A 21,236-nucleotide genomic window follows, 5' to 3' on the forward strand; every position below is an offset into this window, starting at 1 on the left:
GGTGGGAGTGAGTTCCATGATTGTGCAGCTTTAACAGGGAAGCTAGAGCCACCCGCGGTGGTGAGTTTGAATCTCGGGACTTCTAGTAAGAATGTGTTGGCCCATCTCGTCAGTCGGTTTGAGGGTCTCCAGTTGATTCTTTCAGCTAGGTAGGGGGGTGCTTGATTGTTGAGGCATTTAGATGTGAGAGAAATAGTTTTAAGGAGGATTCTGTCCTTTATCTTTAGCCAGTGGGCCTCAGTCCGGTATTTGGAGATGTGCTCTCTACGTGGGATATTCAGCGCTGCTCTTAGGGCATTATTTTGTAGTCTCTGGAGTTTGTCAATGACCAAATGGAAATTAAGTCTTAGGAGGACACCCATGGGAAGACTAGCTATGCCAGACATCAAGAGATATGTCTAGGCTACCCAGATAGCACTAATAGTGGAGCAATCTAATGTCCCTGCCGCAGTAGCTAGCACTACAATAGGATGATACTGAAATTCCAAAGACTCTTTACCCATCCTTGACCATGCACCTCGGAGGATCACAGGTTGACCTTCCATAGCAACAAGAACAGCACTAGGCATATTGGACAAAGCAAACAAACTATGGAGGGGAACTGGCAGCTTAAGGCACTTGTCCCCAATATATGGAGAAACCATATATCACTGCAGGAATGACCACCCAGCCCTTTAAAAGATGGAAAAATTGAGGCCTTACACACCTAGGTAAGATGTACGCTAATGGCCGACCCTGGATTTTGAGACACGCAAAGGTACATTTAATCTCCCTGAAAGGGAGCGGTACCGATACACCCAGATCAGACATTGGATCACAACCCCCTGCATTAAAATGGTAGGCACTAGACACACCACCCCACTGGTACTGATACTGGGAGTGGATTAGAGAAGAAACATTTTATATTCACAAAAATTGATAAATGAAATGGACCCAATGGAAATATATGAATATATGAAGCGATGGGAAGAAGAGTTAGAACCCCAAACTCCACCAGACTCCTGAGCACACATATGGACCAGGGCACATAAATCGTCCCGCTGCGTTACTAAAAGAGAGTGCTCATACAAGGTCTGTAATCGCTGATACCTCACCCCTCAATGCCTCTACTAGATGTCCTCTGCTTACCCCTCGATGCGCTGGAGGAATTGTCAAACAGGTACACTGGCGCACATGTGGTGGCAATGTCCCAAAGCTAAATTCTCTAAAAGATTAAGGATATTACAGGAATAACGCTACCATACGACCAATGGTAGTGGTAGTGCTATTCAGAGACATGGCTGAGGGGATATATGGGATGATAGGAGTAACTGCTGAACTGATTACCCATCTCCTGACTGTTCCATGTAATTTCCACGAAATAAATGTACTTTGTGGATATTACTTTTAATAATTTTATTTTTTAATGAGGGGGTTCTCTCCCACACAATCCTTTTCCTCCTTTCACTACCACTCCTACTCCAAACACCTCCGTGCCCCCCTTTTACCCTTTAACCCACAAATATATATACATTTCAGAAGTATTGTCGAAGTAATTTCCATGAAGAAAATTACCAAAGTAATTTGTGGAAACAACTGGAGGCCCTCCTTTCAGCTGCCAAATCAAACATTGCCAGAAACTGGAGAAATAACAAAAACCCAATCATGCATATGTGGTGACTAAAGGTCTGGGAAATCCAGGCTATTGGTTGATTGATTGATATTTTATTTCTATCGCGCTCGTACAAAGCTATAAAGAAGGAGATGGCATTTTCGTTAAATCGCTTTCAGAAGGACAGAGAGAGCGAGACCCCATTTCTGACCTACTATGCTGATGAACCACACCAGGTATTGAGCCTTATATGCGCACCTCTCTTACTATTCAATCCTAAATTGCTCTGTAAATGCTGATGGGAGCCCGTGAAGGCTTGATCATGTTTCCGCAGTGTCAACATGACCCTTGAACTGTACAGTTGGTCCTGGCCAGCAAAGGGAGATCACAGCAATAGGACTTCAAATGTCATATTGCAACCTGTTGAATTGACTGGCTGGATATCTCCCCTCCCCCTGCCCAGTTTGTCTGTTTAGTTTCATCCTTGTCAATTCTGTTTTGGACTATAGAGGGTTGAAGGACTAGTAGGATCTGGATGGTGTCGTGTTTGTGGGGCCTTACACATCCATATCTTGTCATTAATTGAGTAAAAGGAGCTATTCAACATTCTAACCTGTTTGGAAGATAATTCAGTTGGCGACAACGATGGGATGACACGTTGTGTTTCCCCGGTTGATTGCTTGTTCCATTCTGGCCCCACAACACGTATAAGAGTCAGTGTTGGTGTGCGGCACTGCGTTGTGGATCAGTAAGGGCCTCTGAAGCAATTTCTGCTGCGCGGTCGTGTTTTGGAAGCTGTGGCAAGTTTTGCTTTTGTTTTTGCAATTCCACATTTTACACACCTGTCTTTGCGGTAGGTGCAGCGCACAATGTATAGTTGCCCATGATGCTACGATTCATTTGAGAAAAGGACCTTAGAGTATACACTGCATGCTGCCATCTTGTGTTCAGGCAGCCTTTGGGACAATAAGCCAACAGTATCATCCTACGCTCAGTATTTTGGTGCCAGTTTATTCTTTCCTTTGTTTCAGAATGCCCCCTGTTGAACTATAAGGATTGTGAGCCTAGCAACGCAGTACAGTTGAAGTTGTTCTTGTACTGGGACATCATCGAAGTAATCAAGCATTTAAAGATAGCATGCCCTGCTGTGTTGTACAGTTAAATTTTGCACAGGGACACTATTAAAGTAATCCAGCACCATAATCATTGCATGGTGCAACATGCAAGGAGTAACCATTCATCCACCCCTGCCGTTGTTAGCCACTGCCGGATAACCTCCAGTTCCCTGGAGGGAATTGAAAGAATATTTGGGTAATTACATGGACCCTATTGAAAATGAGAATTTCACTGCCGCAAAAATGACTTCTTCATTCCCTAGGCCCTAAGGGACACAGGATATGCGGCAAAGATGAAACAGGTGACGCATCAATGAGTACGAACAGGTTTTGAGGAGACTTGATGCCTATTATTACCCCAAGACTAACACTGCTGTGAATAGAGATTACTTTTATACAAGTTAATAGGAGATTGATGAGACAGTGGATAAATATGTCAGTGCTCTTAAAAAATGGGCTGTAACTTACAACTTTGGCAGAGGTGTAACCCAGGATGATTTGATACGTGATCAAATAATAATCCATACCAATAGTAACAAGGTCCAAGAGAGGCTATGGATGTGCGGTGACCCTTCTTTAAATGACAAAATTGCTATTGCTAAAAAGGATGAATATACAGTGACATGCAGCAAAGCAATGAAGGAAAGCGATAAAGAATTGGCAACCAAGTCGGCCAAAATGAATGTTGTAAAGCCTAATGAACTAGTCAAAGAAGTGGTCATGAATAGATGCAAAGATTGGAAGAGCAGAGAACAGCCAAGACCTAACATTTTGGAAAATGTTGGAGAGGAGAATGGGAAGAGGATCTTGGACAGAACGTGTTTTCGCTGTGGTAAAAGGGGGCGTTACGCCAATTCTCAATGGTGCCCTGCTTTGAACAAGAAGTGCACCAATTGTGGACTTAAGGGTCATTTTAGTATTGTTTGTAAGAATGGGAAACAAAGTCTGAGAGTGAAATGTTTTCAAGATGGTGATGATGCTGATGATGAAGAGCAGATGAGCAGGAGGTTGAGGTTGTGACAATGGTGAGGGGTTGCAGAAAAGGCACTCCTAAGAGTGTATTTCACATTGATGGTATTAACTCTCAGCTCATGGTGGACTCAGGTTCACCATATACCATAATCACAAAAGACAAAATGTGATTTGACCCTAAATTGAAACAAACAGATATTGCGAATCCCAGAGTTTTTGAGGGCTCAGTGATCAAGATGTTAGGGTATAGGTTTGCTCTAGTTGAATTTAAAGGCAAGTTAGCTGAAGCACAGAAAGGTGTGAATGTGTTAGGTTGGGACGACCAGGGTCAATTGAAAATCCAACTTAATCCAGGGTTGTGAAGAATTGTGAGGGTGAAACTCCCAAATATTTCAGAGGAAAGGAGAAGGATGTATTTCCTAATGTGTTCAAAGAGGTTATTGGTAAGCTAGTGGGGCGCCAGCACACAATTTTACTCAAGGAGGGTGTTAAATCCATGTCACATGATGTCAGACATATCTCTATAGCTTTGAGGGAAGTTGTGCAAAAAGGAGTTGTACAGATTAAAGGAGGAAGGAGTGATAGAGGAAGTGGATGCCTCCAAGCAGGTTTTTCCGATTGTGGGTGCCAGGAAATAAAACAGAAAGGTGAGAATCTGTATGGATTTGAGATAATTAAATAAGGCTATTGTTGTGGAAGAGTATCCTCTACCAGTGATATCAGAGATGTTGAACCTGGTTGCTGGGGCCAATATGTTATCCACTATTAATCTTTAGACAGCATATCATGAAAATACAGCTACACCAAGATTCTGTGGAGTATTCTACATTTATCACACCATTTGGTATGTACCGGTACAATAGAATGCCTTTTGGGATGGCCTCAGTGGCTGCTGTGTTTCAAAGAGTTATGACACATCTGCAGGGAGATTTTTCCGGGGTGTATGTCTTCCAGGCTGACATCTTAGAGGGTGGACGGGGAACCAAAGAACATGGTGAAAGGTTGTGTGCAGCATTGAAGAGATTGGAGGAAAAGGGATTAACTGGAGTGTAGTAAATGTAAATTTGAGTGCAGTGAAGTGGATTATTTAGGTCAAACGCTTTCCAAAGGTGGATATAAACTTAAGTTTAAGGTGATGGAACTATTGAAAAGGCATGCTATCCCCATAACAAAGAATACTATATTCATTTTTGGGGTTAGCAGAGTATTACAGTCCATTTGAGGAACGTTTTGCGAAGAATACTTAGACTTTAAGAGTTCTCATGAAGAGGAATGTGAAATGTACGAAGAACGTGAGAGGGTTGTTGATGCTGTGAAGAAGTGTATTGTAGAAGCATTCTTGTTGGGAGGATTTGTACCAGGAAGGAAGTCCATCATCATGATGGATGCGAGCGGTAAAGTTTTAGTTTCCGTCTTATCTCAGGTTGAAGGTAAACATGAGAAGATTTAATGTTTGCTTTCAGGGTGGTAACCGAGACAGAAGTATGTTATTCTGTTGGGGGTGGAACACTTCAGGCAGTATGTGTGGGGTGAGAAATGTGTTATAAGGACGGATCACAAACCCTCGGTGCAAGTGTTGACAGTAAAGGGAATGTCGAGGGCCACGCCTAGAATTACTTGGTTGGGCCTGTGGTTAATGGAATATAATTGTGATATAGTGTATGTTCCTGAGAAAAAGAATTGTGTTGTGAATTTTCTATCCAGGATGCCTAGTGAGGACTGTAAGGCAGGAACTGATGCCAGTGAAGAGTTTGAGGAACATGTTTGCAGTGTGTGTGATGCTTTGAGCCAGGAGAATTGGATTGAAAGTATCGAGGAAGATGACATTTTTGTTCAGGTCAAAGAGTGGTTTGTGAAGGGATGGCCAAGTAGAGATAAAATAGAGCAGAAGTGTAATGGCAATTACGTGATCAAGGATGAATTGACAATTGAGGGTGATTGGATGTTAAGGGGCAATAAAGCAATACCACCTGTAGGATTGATAATCAAAATTGTCTTTTTGGCTAATGAGGGTCATCCACGAATGTCAATAATGAAAAGGAAAATGATGGAGAAATATTGGTGGCCAGCGATGGACGCACAAGTGGAAAGACATTTGCGGTCATGCTCACCCTGTAATAATTGTGACAAGAATCTTGTAATCAAGAGATTACTTTTGACTCCTATTCCGGTTCTGAAACGGCTGTGGATGGAGCTTGCAATTGAAGTGGTTGGTCTATATGAAAGATTGGGATGAGGTAACAAGTTATTGTTGGTGCTAATGGACAGATATACTAGATGGCCGAAGGTCGCAGTCATGGATTGTGTTATATCTAAAAAGATGATTGAGTTTTTGGAAAAGATGTTTAAGAGAGAGGGTGTTCCTGTTGTGATTTTGAGTGATAATGGTCCACAATTCAGAAGTAAGGAGATACGTGATTTCACCAGTAAAATGGGCTCCAGTGGAGGTTTTCGTCAGTGTACCACCCATAAACCAATGGGATGGTGGAGAGACTCAATAGGGTTATGGGTGATTGTGTGCAATTAGCACTGGCGAATGGACTGGAAGCAGTATCTTTGTGATTCTTTTGTATTTAATCTGTATTTTATATAGTGCCTTAAGCCAAGGTGCTGTACCAAGAAGATTGTGGCATTAGGATAACACAGGGGTCGAAATTGGGATTTGTTGACCAGCAGCAATAAATAGCTCCTCGGTATCAGGCATCACCCTATAAACAGGAGCTACCTCTGGGGGAACCAGGAGCAGCAAATCGATCTTGTGTGCAAGATGCAAACTACCTTTTTTATATTATGGAATATGCTTCAAATGTCCCTTAGGCGAGTCCTTTATTCTTTTTTATACATATTCCCTAACCCTCAAAGTTAATATCACAATTATGTTTGTATAGCACACCTTGCCTGTGGGGTCAAAGGTATCTCCTGGCAGCTGCTGGTTTCAAGCTAATTAGGCACCCCTGGTCTATAACCAGGAGCTAAATAGCTCCCAGCTTCTGGCAATTTCGAACCCTGTAACGACACAAAGTGCCACTGGTGTTTCACCGTTTAGGTTGAAGCGGGGTTTCCCTCATGTCTAAATTAAGTTTTTAAGTATTCCTTTGGTGAGCAAGAACGTTGTGGTTGATGAGATGTTGCGAACACAACGGGGGTGTAAGGAGTACCATGAGAAGAGGTTCAAAGGAAGCATTCCTCGAGAAAGAGTAGATCTCCATGTTGATGTGATGAAGGTGAAAAGAGGCAAAGGGGGGGGGGGCCGTAAAGGAACCTCCAAATATTCAGGTCCTATGAGGGTGATTGAGTGTTCTAAGAGAGCTGTGAGGGTGGAAGGTGGTTCTGTGTGGAATCTTCACAGAGTTGTTAAGTTGTCAAAGGAAGGTATGGCAACTAAGAATAACACTGTAGAGAGAGAGTGTGGTCATTGGGACTATTCTTTGTTACGAGATGGTGGTGATGTTTTGGTCCAAGATATCAGCGATAGTCATAGCAGTAATGTGGATGGAGGTGTTGACCCTGTTCACAAGGCTATAAGAAAGAGTGCGAGGGTGCGTAAGTTGTCTAATAAGTTTCAAGACTTTGTGATGTATAATAAATGATTCTTTTAACAATTGATTGCTTTTTTGCAGGTTGTACGTATTCCATAATATTTGTCTCTGTTTTTTTTTCTGGCTTCATTCCATTATTGCCGAGTTCTGTTATCTTTTCATTAATGGAATAAAAGGAGCCATTCAACGTCTAAGCTGTTTGGAAGATACTTCAGAAATGTTTTAAAATAAAAGTTTACAAAAAAAAACACTCATCAATGACAAAACACATTTATTCCTTCATTGTGCCAAATACAAAAACACAAGAAGGCGTTATTTTGGAGAACTTGAGAAAAAGATCACAAACTTCCCAAACTAAAAGAACAGAACATGCTAATTCTCTTAGCATAATATCTAGCACCATGTCACAACCTAAGACCCTCAAGGCACTAAACCATCCAGGAGGACCTGACACCAAATGGGACTTCATTAAAAATGTAGACGAAATACAACCAGATCAGACACGACTACTCTGTATATGAATAATAGCCACGAAATATGTGAAAGAAATGGTTCCAGTGAGCTTTGGCACTACTTCCAATAAAGCATTACTGTATAGTGTTTTAAGACTAGTGCTAAGTGCTCACTCCTTAGGGCCTTGTGTATTTGGGCGCTTTATTAGCCCGACAGAGAGGCTACGCCTACAGCACTATCCGCTTCTGCCTTCAACAGCGTTTGCTCCTTTATCTGTTCTCCTGGACATAGGCCAGTAAGTGAATAACCCATGGGTTGAGGTTTTCCCATCCACTCATCCTCCCTTTCTCCTTGGTGCAGAGGGTCACACATGAGATGGACATGTGCTACGGCAAGATGGGCAGCCTGTTCCGCTGCGGCTCTCGGCAGACCCTCTTCGCCAGCCAGCTGATGCGCTATGCCGACCTGTACGCTGCCTCTTTCATCAACCTCCTTTACTACCCGTTCAGCTACCTGTTCAGGGCACCCCCGGTGCTGGTAAGTTATGTCAGCTTGTGTATCGGTTGTTTGTAATTTTCATGCAAGTCCTAAAAATTGACAGCTGGTGCCGGCCTCTTAATTATGTTAATATCACACAATTATATTTTCTGATGGCTAGTAGAGCATTGGCTTCGATCATGCTTGCTGAGTCATCAAACCTCTGTGTGTGTTCCACAAAGTGCACACAGGAAATCTAACTGTGAACTAAGGTTTTTTTTTCAGCTATCGAGAGTAAAAATGATGGAGTGGTCGTCTAACTCCAGGCCTCCATACCTAAAACATGCCCATTTTCAGGATAGCCCTCATTAAACGCGCATATAGTCATTCTAAATGTATGCAATTTTTTCTAAGGAATATTAATGAGGGATATCCTGAAAGCCCCACTGGTTTGCGGCCCTCGAGGCCTGGAGTTGGACACCCCGGTTGTCGCAGGCAGGAAGCTTGACTGGGAAGGTGGAAGATTATCGTGCAAGACTGACGGAGTCTTTTGCTTTGTGTGATATCAGAGCACTCTAACGTACATTGGCCCCTCTAACTGCTGTTTTGTTTCCGTAGATGCCACATGAATCCACGGTGGAGCATGCGCGTTTGGATGTGCGCGAGGCCAGCATGTTGCTGGGACAACACATTCACCAGTTCAGTTTCTACAACCACCAGGTGATCAGAAGCCAACAGAATCCTGCATGTGCTGCCTCAACTGCTTAATTGGTGCCAGGGCTGCCAGGTGCTCAAACCAGGACTTATTTGGAAACCGGGTTTGAGCACCTGCACTTCCGGCAATTGTAGTTTACTATGCTTGCTCTACTTTTATTTCCGGGCCCCACCTGGCAAGACAGCTGCTTCTGAAGCAAAGCAAAATGATTTAGATGAGTGAATGAATTATCGTTGTTTCTATAGTGGAAGAATAAGATTTCTAGCTTCTGGGAGCCATTTTGGATTGTTGCATAAGACCCTCTTTATAGGTGCCACAATTCAATAACTGCACAGTCAATATAGTTATAAACAAATGCTCTCAAATGAAGCATTTGGCCCAATATCCTCAACTGTATAGAAGCTTACTCGCTATTCCCTCTCGCATAGTGGATCACACGCTTCCCTCCTTCTCACATACAAGTGGAAAACCTTGTACTCGCGAACATTGCATAGCTGCACACTGTGAGAGTGAGAGGAAACGTTCGCTACGGTGCTACTGTGTTTTCCTGAGTAATACAGCCCTGTGCGACTAAAGGAATCCGGCACTGAGCTGTCTCCAGTCCTTAACTGTTCAGTTTCACTCAATTCCTTAATTAAGGCAGAGATCATTTTGAATGCACCTTTTTGTGTCACTTGTTCACAATTAACCTGATAATATAGTGTTTAACCATTTGTGAAATAGACACTAAAACATGAACAATTCTTCTTGATGGCTTCCCAGAGGGACAGTGCAGATGGGCCGGTGAGCCAGGTCAGGCAAATAAATGGAGCACCCTAGCCTTTGTTATTTTACAAATTAAGCACAGGTTCCTTCCTTAGCACAAGAAGCGTGGCTCTTGGGTCCCTCCCTCAAGAGCAGGTGCATTGCTCAGGTACTGTGCCTATTTTTTTTGTACATATTAATTGAATGTTGTATGTTAAAGCCCATATGGGCAGTAGTTCTGGTGCATCCGTGCTAAAGCCCATATCGGCAGTAGCTCTGGTGCCTCTATGTTAAAGCCCATATGGGTAGTAGCTCTGGTGCATCTATGTTAAAGCCCAAATGGGCAGTAGCTTTGGTGCCTCCATGTTAAAGCCAATATGGGCAGTAACTCTGGTGCCTCCATGTTAAAGCCCTTATGGGCAGTAGCTCTGGTGCCTCCATGTTAAAGCCAATATGGGCAGTAACTCTGGTGCCTCCATGTTAAAGCCCATATGGGCAGTAGCTCCGGTGCATCTATATTAGAGCCCTTATGGGCAGCAGCTCTGGTGCATCCAGGATACATTGTGGCTACTGTTTATAAAGGGATTTGTGGTTTTGGACTCACTCCAATGGAACTTTCAAAAGCATTAGGCGTTTCTAGGTGGGGGCTATATGCCAGGTCTTTTGATTATAGCCCATGATCAAAGCTTAGGGGCTAGAACCAAAAGCCTACCTAGCCCAGTGTCCCGGCATTAGCTTAGCCTCGTATCTTTCCCAGACCTAGCAACACCCCTGCGACTACTAAATTCTTGGGAGACGTGGTGGAGCAGCAATGCTGCACCCAATAGTGGTGGTCTATAACGCACATGCTGGTCTCCTGATTGACAGGCCAGTGCTTGTGCTTAAGGCGGTTACAAAGTGCTCCCAGGGCGATGGCAACTTTCAAAGTGCCAGCCAAAGATTGCCATATTACCGTTCTCTAGACAATGAACATTGGGGCAAGCCATCTACAAAAAAACTGTCCACTATGTGCACGCGCCAAGGAGTAAATGTTGGTCTCCATGTCTAAAACCCCTCCATTTGCAGCGTGTTTTAACACTACTTCTTCGAAAGGTGGCACATGAAACTGAGCTAAAGCCAAAATGTCGAGAGGCCAAAGACGCATGCGTGGTCACCGTATGTCTACACTCCCTCACTGCCCTGATACGCCCCTCCTAAGCATCCATGGCATCCCTCACCCTTCAGCTCCCTAAGATGCAGAGGCTAGCAGAATTGTTCCTCTGCACCTTCACTGTGCTAGAGTGGTGGGGGTGGAAGGGTGGGCGCTTGGGAATGGAGTGTCAGCATAGTTTTTATAGTTTGGGTTGCAATCCACCAGGTGGCAGTGTTCCCACCAATCGAGAATGAAGGGGGCTAGATGCGCCTACTCCCTGTTTCAGCACAAGCCTTTAGGCTGAGTAGTGTGGGCTCCCCCCTGCTCTTGTACCTGATACCTATTACCTGGGATAAAGAAATGATAGTACAGACCATATTTTTTGTTTCGTGGAAAAAATTGTGGCCGTAAGCCTGTTTATTTTCTACAGAAAATAATGCCACACAATAATCATGACAGCCAAAAAATAGCAATCGCTTTTGGGCACCTCGTGTCCAGGGGTTATGGATGCCCAGCCTTCCCTTAGGCTAGTTTTCGTTACCCTCTGGCATCCCTTCCTGGACATGTGCCCTACGCCTGAGTGGGTGTTGCCTAACCCGCTCAGGTCCCCCCAAACAGCGACCCTATTTGCATCCCCGTGCTGCTAATGCTTGAAAAATGTTATCCGTAAATCTGCCCATCCCTTTGTTGGATAGGTGTACCCCGTCCTGGTGAAACCAATCTGGGTCATTCTGTGATAGCCCATGCCTTATAAAATGGAGACCCGTGCTTCTACAGTACTTTTCTACAGCTTTGTTTAGTTTTTTCCATGCCGTCTCAATAGCCTGCCTCCTATGTGCCCCATACCAAATTCTACGGGTAATTATCTCAGACATGAACATTTCAGTTTTCCACCAGCAGTGTGCTATTGCCCTTAAGGACTCGCACATGTTGCGCATCAGCTCGCCCCTATTTGTTTTAACCAAGTCATTGCCCCCGAGGTGGATGACCAGGTATTCAGGAGGATCCCTGAACCCGATCAGATCCGATAGCCGATCGTGGATGTCCTCCCAATGCATTCCTGGGAGGCCCCACCAGGATGTTATTGTCCGTTTAAAATGCAATCCTTCTCTGAATTCCTCGATCCACCTGCCTGCTCGTGTCACGAACGAATGGCCGACTATCCATGCCGACTTGTAGGGGTTCTCATCTGCATGGGTGGATGGGAGATGAATCATATCAAATACTCTCGCACATATCTTTTGAAACATTGCGACTTCCACCCCCAATTTTCTTTACTCCTTTTGCTCCTAAGTCCCCTGCCCATGCAGAGGTGGCTGCCCCTATCCTGAAGGAGTGGGTCCCAAACTCAGCTGCATCCCACCCTGCTTTCGCTATGGTTTTCTTCAGCACTGCTTGGAATTGGTATCTGCTGAGGGCTCTGCCGTCCCTATGTATCAATAGCTGCCCCCCAACTTCAGGTCGTACCTTGAGAAATTGTTCGGTAATGCACCTAGGGCAGTGGTCTCTTTCCTTAATACAATTTAGCTCAATTGTTCGCCCCTTCCCTCTTTGGTCCGTTTTTGATCTCCTTAGTAGTATGGACATACCCTTAGACCCCATGCTGACGTCGCTCTTTGCTAGCCCTCCCCTGCCATTGTGTTATGCGCTACTAGCTCCCCGATCCTGAATGCCCCATAGTATGCCAATGCAAATGCTGCCCTGAACAGCATACTCTCATAACTGTTGCTACATGTGCTATGCAATAATTGTAACAATTTCACTACTTTCGAAAAATTCAGGGGTCTCCTGCTGTCTGGTTTCCTACCTTCTAACCTCGCCCACCCCTTCATTGCGTATTTTATCCGTGGGCTCGTTGTCGGGTCTGCCAACCCGGCCACCTTTGGCGTATATGCTACTGCCGCCAAATGTGCTGCCGCCCAGCTTTTCCTCTTTCCTTGTGTAAATGCACTCCCCAAAAAGTCACACAATTTGGAAACTGTGATATCCCCCACCTCTTTCACTCCTGTTTCTCTCAACACCTTATTCACATGCTTTTTATACTGCTCACCAGTCTTGTATGTTATGGCGTTTCTGGCCAATCTTTCTATTACTTGTTCCCATGGGTCTTCCTCCTCTTCTGAGTCAACCTTGTGGTTAACCGACCTTTCTCCCATGCTTCTAGCGGTACCCATGCCTTTTTTAGCGTGGGCGTTTTCATCCTTCTTGCATCCGGCTGCAGTTCTCTGAACCTGCTCCACTGAAAACGAGACAAGGCGTCAGCGACCACATTTGCTTCTCCGGCGATATGTCTCGCCCTTATGCTCACATTATTATTCAGACAAGCCAGTGTTATTGCCCTCATTAACTCCAAGACCAGCGGGCATGATGCGTTTCCGTTATTTATTAGATGTACTACTGCCATGTTATCTGACCACACACTTAACTCTTTGCTGTTCAGCTCTGCTTCCCATGCGCACAGTGCTACCCAGATCGGAAATAGCTCTAATAGTGTAATATTACTTGTCTATGCCGCCTCTTGCCATGCCTCTGGCCATCTTTCTACGCATCATTCTGTACCCAATATTGCACCAAAGCCAAAACCCCCAGCTGTATCCGTGAACAACACCCTTTAGTTTTCTTCGTTTATCGGTGTGCGCCAGATCACTGAACCATTGAATGACTTTAAAAATTCTGCCCATATTTCCAAATCTTTCTTTATTGCTCCACCGATTCGCACCCTGTGGTGTCCCACCTTAGCACCCTTTGTTCTCTGTTCGACCCTCCTCTGGAATATCCTGCCTTGTGGTATGACCCTCCCCGCAAAGTTCAATTTTCCTGCTAGTGATTGCAACTCTTTTACTGTGGCCTTGTTTCTTCCTTTCAGGTCCATGATTGTACCTAGCAGGTCCGCCACCTTCTCTTCCGGGATCCTGCACACCCCTACCCGTGAGTCAATTTCAATGCCTAAGAATTGGATTACTTGAGTTGGCCCCATTGTTTTTTCTTCTGCAAGCGGAAAACCCCACTCTTCTGTTAGTGTCATGAATTTCTTCAAAGTATTTTTACACAGCTCGGAGCCCCGTGGTCCTACAAATAGAAAATCGTCCAGGTAATGGACTACCTGTGCCCCCTTCATTTCTTTTGTAAGAGCCCATTGTAAGAATGAGCTCGCTTTCTCAAAATATGCACAAGAGATGGCGCAGCCCATAGGGAGACATTTATCTACAAAATATTTGCCCTCCCAGTGCATGCATAGCCACCTCTGTGATTCGCTCCTCACTGGCAATAAGGGAAAAGCTGTCTTCATAATGGCTTTTGCCATCCAAGCTCCCTGCCCCGCCTTCCTGACTAACTGCACTGCTTCCAGGAAATCCGAGTAATTTACCGACACCGCCTCTTGTGCGATGCCGTCGTTTACCGAGGCCCCTGGTGGATATGAAAGGTGGTGAATCAGCCTAAATTCGCCTGCCTCCTTTTTTGGGACTAAGCCCAATGGCGAGCATATGTATTCCCTAAATGGGGGGGAACTATAAGGGCCTCCGATCCTCCCCAGTTCAATTTCTTTTCTGATTTTCTTGCCCACCAACTCCTTATTTTCTAATGCGGATTTCAGGTTTTTGGGGGTGTTCTGGGAACCGTGTCCATTAAAGGGTATCTTGAAACCTTCTCGGAAACCTCTCCTGATTGTTTCTGCTCCTTCCTGGTCTGGAAACACTCGTAGCCACTTTTCCATATTCTCGATTTTTACCGGTGTGGCCCCCTCTCTCTCCTTCGTTCCTAGTTCCGCTTCTCTGGTACCGTGTACTTATTGGATGCTGCTCTGGTGCATTTGGCAGTAATATGCACTCCTCCACAATTCTCGCATCTGTGATTGAATTTGCATTTCTTCCCCCAGCTACATGGTATCCCCTTCTCGAAATTTCGGCATTGGGCTGGCTCTGACCTTGCTGCCCCGTTACTCCCCTTACCACCCCCTTGTGCTGTCGGTGGTATGTTGCTCTGCCAACTTCTCTGTGCCTCGTACTGTCTGCTCAGAAAATTCTGCTCCCTTGTTCTATCATAATAGTTATCGTATCTCCTGTTGCTATATCTGTAATCGCTTCTATAATCGTTGTGGCCATACTGTTTCCTATAATAGCTACCTACATTATACTGCACTTTGGTATCCCATTTCTCTTTCAATACATTAAATATGTATAGATTGTAATTTTCTTCATCCCACCCTATATCCGGAAAGCAATCCATCTCTTTCCTGAATTCATGGTCGTATTCTTTCCATGCATCACCCCCAAATGCCTTGTACACCTTCAAGACTCTCTGTTGGTATGTCACTAGTGATGGACCGTCCTCGGGAAATTTCTGCAAGATGATGAACGCCCTTGCGCATCCTTGCCTATCGTGGGCCTGCCATATTTTGTCATAACTGTGGCTGGCTCTGTCGTTTTCACCATGGCGGGCCCTGCCGTAGCTACCGGTGTGCTGGTAGCCGTCCCCTGGGGACCAGGATTTTGGGGAAGCCCCTGTGTCACTGTCACGGGAACCCCGCTATCTGTTGGTCCTTGCCCTCCTGCTCTCTGATCTTCGCCTGCCTTATCCTTCGTCTGTTTCTCCTTACATATTACCCCCTTCGTTTTCACCCAGGCCCGAAGGTGGTCCCTCTCTTCATCTTCGCTAGTTTCTGTATCAGATGTTACCCTTTTGCGCTCTCTCATCTTCCCTTTACCGGCTCTGGGCGACTTACCCTGAGCCGTGATGCATGCATTTAACACTTTTACCATTTTGTCAATATTGTTATTCAATTTTACGATACCTTTCTTGGTTCCTTTCCTCCGTTTTTTCTTAGGCATCTCTGGCTCCTGTGACTCCCTTGTCACCTCTCTTAACCTCTTCTGTCCTTGTCGTACTGCAGCTTCCTCGTCGCTGCCCGCGGAATCCAGCCCTTTCTTCCGTCTGCACCACATCCAGCACCCATTGTGCCCCATATTCTTTCTCTGCCTTTTTGGCCCATGCGCTGAATTCCTGTGCTCTTCTTGCTCTTTCCTCTGCCAATTTGTCCTTTCGCCTCTTTCTTGCCTTTCCTTCCAAACTGTTGTCCCTGGTGGGCTTGAACCCACGACCTTTGCCTTCGTTTCACCGCCTTGACTTCTAAATGTTGCTCCACAGAGCCACGCTTTCTTTTTAGTGCGGTTGGCGTTTAGGCTCTAACCTTCCAACTTTCGTAGGTAGAGCTCCAGATCCTCTCCAGCAGAAAGCTAATAATTTAACAGTGCTACCCGCTCCGGTAACTGAGCGCTGTGTGGTGCCCCTGAGCAAAAATTTGTTGATTGTAAAAATATGCCCTGCAGTTTCAGCACATTGGATTAGAACTCAGGTCCCTGAGCATTCCAATATCAAGCACTTATCAGTTGAGCCACTGGTGGCTGTGTTTCAATCTGCCCCGGCAGGCTCCTCACTGATTCAGCGTTCTCTCTCCTGTTTGCCGGGTGCCTTTCCTGCCTCTCGCGCTACAGCTTTAACTGTAGCCACGCCCCTCTGCCGTGGCGTCAGTGTGCGCTTTCTTCTTTCTGCGCCCCTTGCCGGCTCGTGTTTCCGGATGCCGGGCTTAGCTCCCTCGCTGCCGCTTTAAACTGTCCCTGCAGCCGTAGCCACGCTCCCTCTGTGCTGGCGTTCTTCTCCTTGTAGCCTGTCCGCCTCCACTGCCGCCTCAGCTGTGACGCCTCCGCACGCAGCAGCGCTCCAATCCCGACCGTCCTCACCAGCACTCCCGGGCGTGTCCTCGGCTACTCTTCTCACCTGCGCAACCCGACGAGGTCGACCGCACCTGCAGGAGGGGAACAAAAAAGAAACGGTAAGCCCGCAGAGGCAAACGTTTCCTTATCCCCCTTTTCCAGGCCCGGGGAGCTTACCCAAGTGAGGTGAGCTCCGGACCTGTTTGTGCCTCACTTGGATTTTTCTGGGGTACTTATACCCCCTGCCCCCTTTGTTGTGTTGCTGGGGGCCGGGCTTCCTCCTGTCCCCCTGCTGTTTTCTTTTGCACCTGTTTGGTGCGTTCCCTTGGCAACGCCGAGGGTGGGGGCGCCGCTTTGGCTGCCCCTCCCTCTTTGTTTCCCGCCGTTCGTCTCCCCCACCCTACGCCTAATCCCCCAGGCCCTCCATCGTGTCATACTTTGTATGGCACGGGGCCTGGGGCAATGGCACGGTCTGTTTTGATGCACCACTGTGGCTGCAGAACCACTTTTCGGCGCGTCCAACTCTGTGCCGCTTAATTGGCATGTGCGTGATTTAGGCGCATCGGCTAAATGTCAGCATTTAGCAGCTGCCATTGCAGGCGTTGTTTAAATGCCCTTTGTGCCAAATGATCACCATAAACATTTTTTTAATCAATAAAAAGCCCAATGAGCACCATAAACTTTTTTCTCATTTATTTTTTTTAAAATATATGATTTTGGTTAAAAAAGCATATTTAATCTGGCGGTGCGGCTGCGATGAGAACCCGGGATCGCGTGCGCCTAAATGTCCTTCTCCGCTAGATACAAAAGTAAATCCCATTTGCTAATAAACGGAAACGTCGCTGCCCGAGGGCGGATGGGGGGGGGGGCACGGGCCCCAGGCTTCCACTAAAAAGTATCAGAGGCAAAGAGGCTGGAGTGCAATAAAGGAGCAATCGGATTGTTTGCTAACTTGCTTCTTTGTCAAGAACCTTCCTCTGACGCGCTCATTTCCAATCTGTAGGCTTTAAATACGAGGTCCCGAGAGAGGAAAATGGTGTAATTGCTGGGCATTTGTCGGCCTGTTCTTCTGTGGACGGAGCTGCACTCGGGAAAACAAAGGGTTTGGCGCTTCAGCCATCCTAGGCCAGTGGCCGGGAAACACTGGTTGACAATATGTATCAAAACCCTAGTCATTCCCAAAAATAACTGAACACGGCCACAGATAAACCCAGCTATAATCTGCTGAGCTGGCACGATCGCAACAAATTTGCAGACGTGCATCACTCGAGCTCTGCAGTGTTTTTTTACCCAGCGGTTTTCTGGAGGAAAATAACCTCCTTTGCAGCAAATGCCAGTAAACAACCGCAAGAGATGTGGCGGAACCTGCGCCTGGCTGGGTGCGCCTCGTGTCACCAGCACATTCAGACGGAGGCTCGTGGCCTTCCTTTCAGTGGCAAAACTATTCTTGGGCCTTCCACAGACACGTGTTCTGAGAACTATACAACTGGTTTAGGAAGGCAAACTCCTTCGTTTTGATTTTTTGTCTCTACAAGAATTCAATGCCAGCTCTTCCAGGGTATCAAAGCATGCAAAGGCTGAACAAACTGCCCAAAATTAATGGCAGAACCTCCAAAAACTGCAGGTTCCATTCCAAAGCAAAACTTGAAGCAGATGTTGCCCATGCAACATCAAAGCATTCAGACTGTCAAATGGGAACACCAGTTTCAGAAGGGGGTGCCAGCTTCAGAAGGGGGTGCCAGCTTCCCTCATAGGGTAGCATTCATTACTGGTAAGTAGAAATGGTCTGCATTATCAGTTTGGTGGTAAATTGGTGGTAGATCCACCAAATTGCTGCCAAACTCTCGTATCGTTACTGCCAACCAGCCCGGTGGCATTACCACTGGATTACAAGTGGTGGCATGGTAGTGTAAATCCCAAATCTGAATACTGCAATCAAATGCAACGCTGCAACACACCGTCAACATGCTGTGCTCTTCAGTTCCAAACTTAAGGTGTTGGAAAAAAACCTGATGAGAACAAAAACACAATAGATAGCTGGGAAGTATATCTTAAGTAATACATCCAAAGGAATATATACCAAATTGTTTGAAAGCAAAAGAGATGTTAATAATTTGTTTACAAAATTGGGTCATTTACGAGACAATCAACACAGTAAGCCTTCAAGTTCTTAGAAGAAAATATAAGAAAGACAGTAAAACTAGCCCTGAAGAAGCTCACCATTAGGCCTGTGATGATATATATGGACCTATGAGTGCAACACTTGTAGGCTGTTCAAGGAGCAACATTGTGTGTAAAAGGTTACTGGAATAAGGTGTAGTCGGTTCTAACATTATAGGCAGTTCTAGGAGTACAAATACAAAACATTTATTCCAATAATGTGGAAGCTGTTGTAGCAGTATACATATATTTAGAAAGGGATTGCAAACTGTTTGGTAGGCAATAAGGTGTCCTGTAATTATGAAATGATTTAGGTTATGCTTCTGTAAAGGTTATCCATGCATTAATTGATAACAAATTAAGTTGGTGCTTTTAGACATACATTTGGAGAAATTGAAGGTTGTGTGTGAAAATTATCCATGAATGAATTGATAACAGATTAAGATTTGGGACATAAACTTGGAGAATTTGAAAGTTATGTGAAACAAGTTGATGATGTGAGAAACTGGTTGACGATTGAACACGTTATTTGGATGTAATAGTTCTTGTGAACATGAAAAATAATTAAGTTCGTACAATAGTTTCTGCAAAAGTGAAGAAATTAAAAACCTAATAAAACTGCACACATGGGTAATTCCTGAAATTGTGCAATATTCATTTAGAAACCACGCATAGTGTTCTTGAACTTGGATAAATGCAGCAGAGGGTCTAAAATATATCAAAAAGTAGATACACTCTCATCAGGGGCGTTGCTAGGGGGGGCTAAGGGGGCTTTAGCCCCTGATCTTTTGGTTGTAGCCCCGGATAGAATCCCAGGAGCTACAGCCAAAAGACTAGCTAGCCCCCAGTCCCGACAGTTCCGACATCAGCTTAGCCCCGGGTCTTTTCCAGACCTAGCAACTCCCCTGACTCTCATTTAAAATATTGGAGCAACCGGCATATTAGGCACCCGTGCTACTTGAAGTTCCTTTGACACTTAGAAGGAGCAGTGCCACAACACATAATGTCCGCGGGCTATCCCTTACCCCTCAAAAGTGGCCCCTCAACCCAGCAGTAACCCATCAAGCGCATATAGATGCACCACTCATCAAAATTCTCAGTGCCACAAATGAGCCGCGCCCACAGTTCTCAAGGAGATGCTCTCCTAAATGACTCTCTCGTCCTCTGCAGTGCTCCCACAGACCACAAGCCCACCCACAGCATTCACCTTGCCATGAACACATTCCTGCAGGCTGCCCGAGTCACTGACGTCAATGCCCATGTTACACGCCGCTCTTCTTTCGCAAGGCCCTCAATGGGAATGGAGAAGTAGTAGTCACATTCATTACTTCCATGGCGGCCATCTTGATTTGTATTTTTTTAATAGGACAAAAGGCTGGTGCTCTCTGCCCTCGCTGTTTCTCAATTAAAAAGTATACACCTGCTAATGCCCTGGGCGTTATGGCGTGTGCTAGTAGAGAGCGTTCTCCTTATTGGTGGGCCTTCTCTGGCATTACGCCACTTTGGACCTCGCTAAAGCACACTTGCTTCGCTCAGGCCTTGGTCCTCCAGATGTAACCGCCCAGGAATGCTGTACAGCTCGGGTACTGTTAATTAAATATTTCAATTGCAGTCATTTATAGTGCTCTCGAAAATGCACCACCTTAAACCAAAAGGATGTTGATTTTCTTTTTTCCCTGAGAAAATCTAGCTAGGTATACGACTTCCTAATCATTCAACAGAAATGTGTCCAGAAACGTTATTGTTCTTAACAGAGGCCAAAGGAGTTCAAGAACATACGCTTTTGAAGTCGTACTTACACATCGCCCTTGCAGGCTGAAAACAGGCTGTTGGATGGCATTTGGAACTATCCTGGGAGTCCCGAAGCCAGACATTCCGGCGCAAGCGATTTGGTGCCCAACGTTTTGGCGCAGCTCTCATTAAAGCGTGCCCTGTTGGCCGTTGCCAAACGCGGCCCCGGGAATGTAGAACTTCAAATAGTAATATCATTGCGCCGAGACCCATCCGCGCTGGCATATTTGCTTAACTATATTGTCACTAAAGCACTAACGAATACAGTGCTTTGTGTGACAGTATTGGTTGTCCTGCACATGTTGCAATGAATAGGACAATATCGCCCTCTAACGCCCTTTTATGAATTTGCAAGCTGATAGAAAGTACAGGTGGTTAGTGATGTAGAAGGCCCATGGTTTTGACCCATTTGGAATAGATGTCTGTGTTCCAGTCTCAATAGTCACATCCTACCAGAGTCTCAATACTGTGGTTAACAAATGCATATGTTGCTTATTCCGTTGCCAAGATCACAGAGATTTCTACTAAATGCGACACGGCAGCAAAAGCTGTTGTAAGTGGCTGTCCTATCACATTTCCTTTCTGTTTTGTGTGGAGAGAAGTGGTGGTGTGTTCAGTGGCGAGGTGGTTGGTGCTTTAGGGTTACTTGTAAGGTTAGTGGCATTCAGACCTTTTAGGTATTTTTCCATGCGTTTCTTCTTTGATATTGGATGCAGGGAGGTTGCTCGCTTTACAGAGACATGTGTGTCCTGTATTGGGGTGAGGTTGTGCCGGGACGTGGCAGGTCCAGGGTTTGGGTGTGGCAGAGGTGTTTGGTTTTTTGGTATTGATGGGTT

The 21,236-nt window shown here is 45.4% G+C and overlaps 1 protein-coding gene across 2 annotated transcripts in view; it reads left to right on the forward strand.

The window, feature by feature from the left end:
* Positions 1–21,236, forward strand: part of LOC138492057 (cytosolic purine 5'-nucleotidase-like) — a 270,570-nt gene that overhangs the window by 242,314 nt on the left and 7,020 nt on the right. For both annotated transcript variants that reach the window (XM_069619009.1, XM_069619008.1), the window contains exons 16-17: positions 8,031–8,207; positions 8,766–8,867. In XM_069619009.1, the coding sequence (XP_069475110.1) occupies positions 8,031–8,207; positions 8,766–8,867 (279 nt within the window). The remainder of the gene's footprint in view (positions 1–8,030; positions 8,208–8,765; positions 8,868–21,236) is intronic.

Source organism: Ambystoma mexicanum, chromosome 10, assembly GCF_040938575.1.
Source record: "Ambystoma mexicanum isolate Mex_15411 chromosome 10, UKY_AmexF1_1, whole genome shotgun sequence".
Classification (NCBI taxonomy): Eukaryota; Metazoa; Chordata; class Amphibia; order Caudata; family Ambystomatidae; genus Ambystoma; species Ambystoma mexicanum.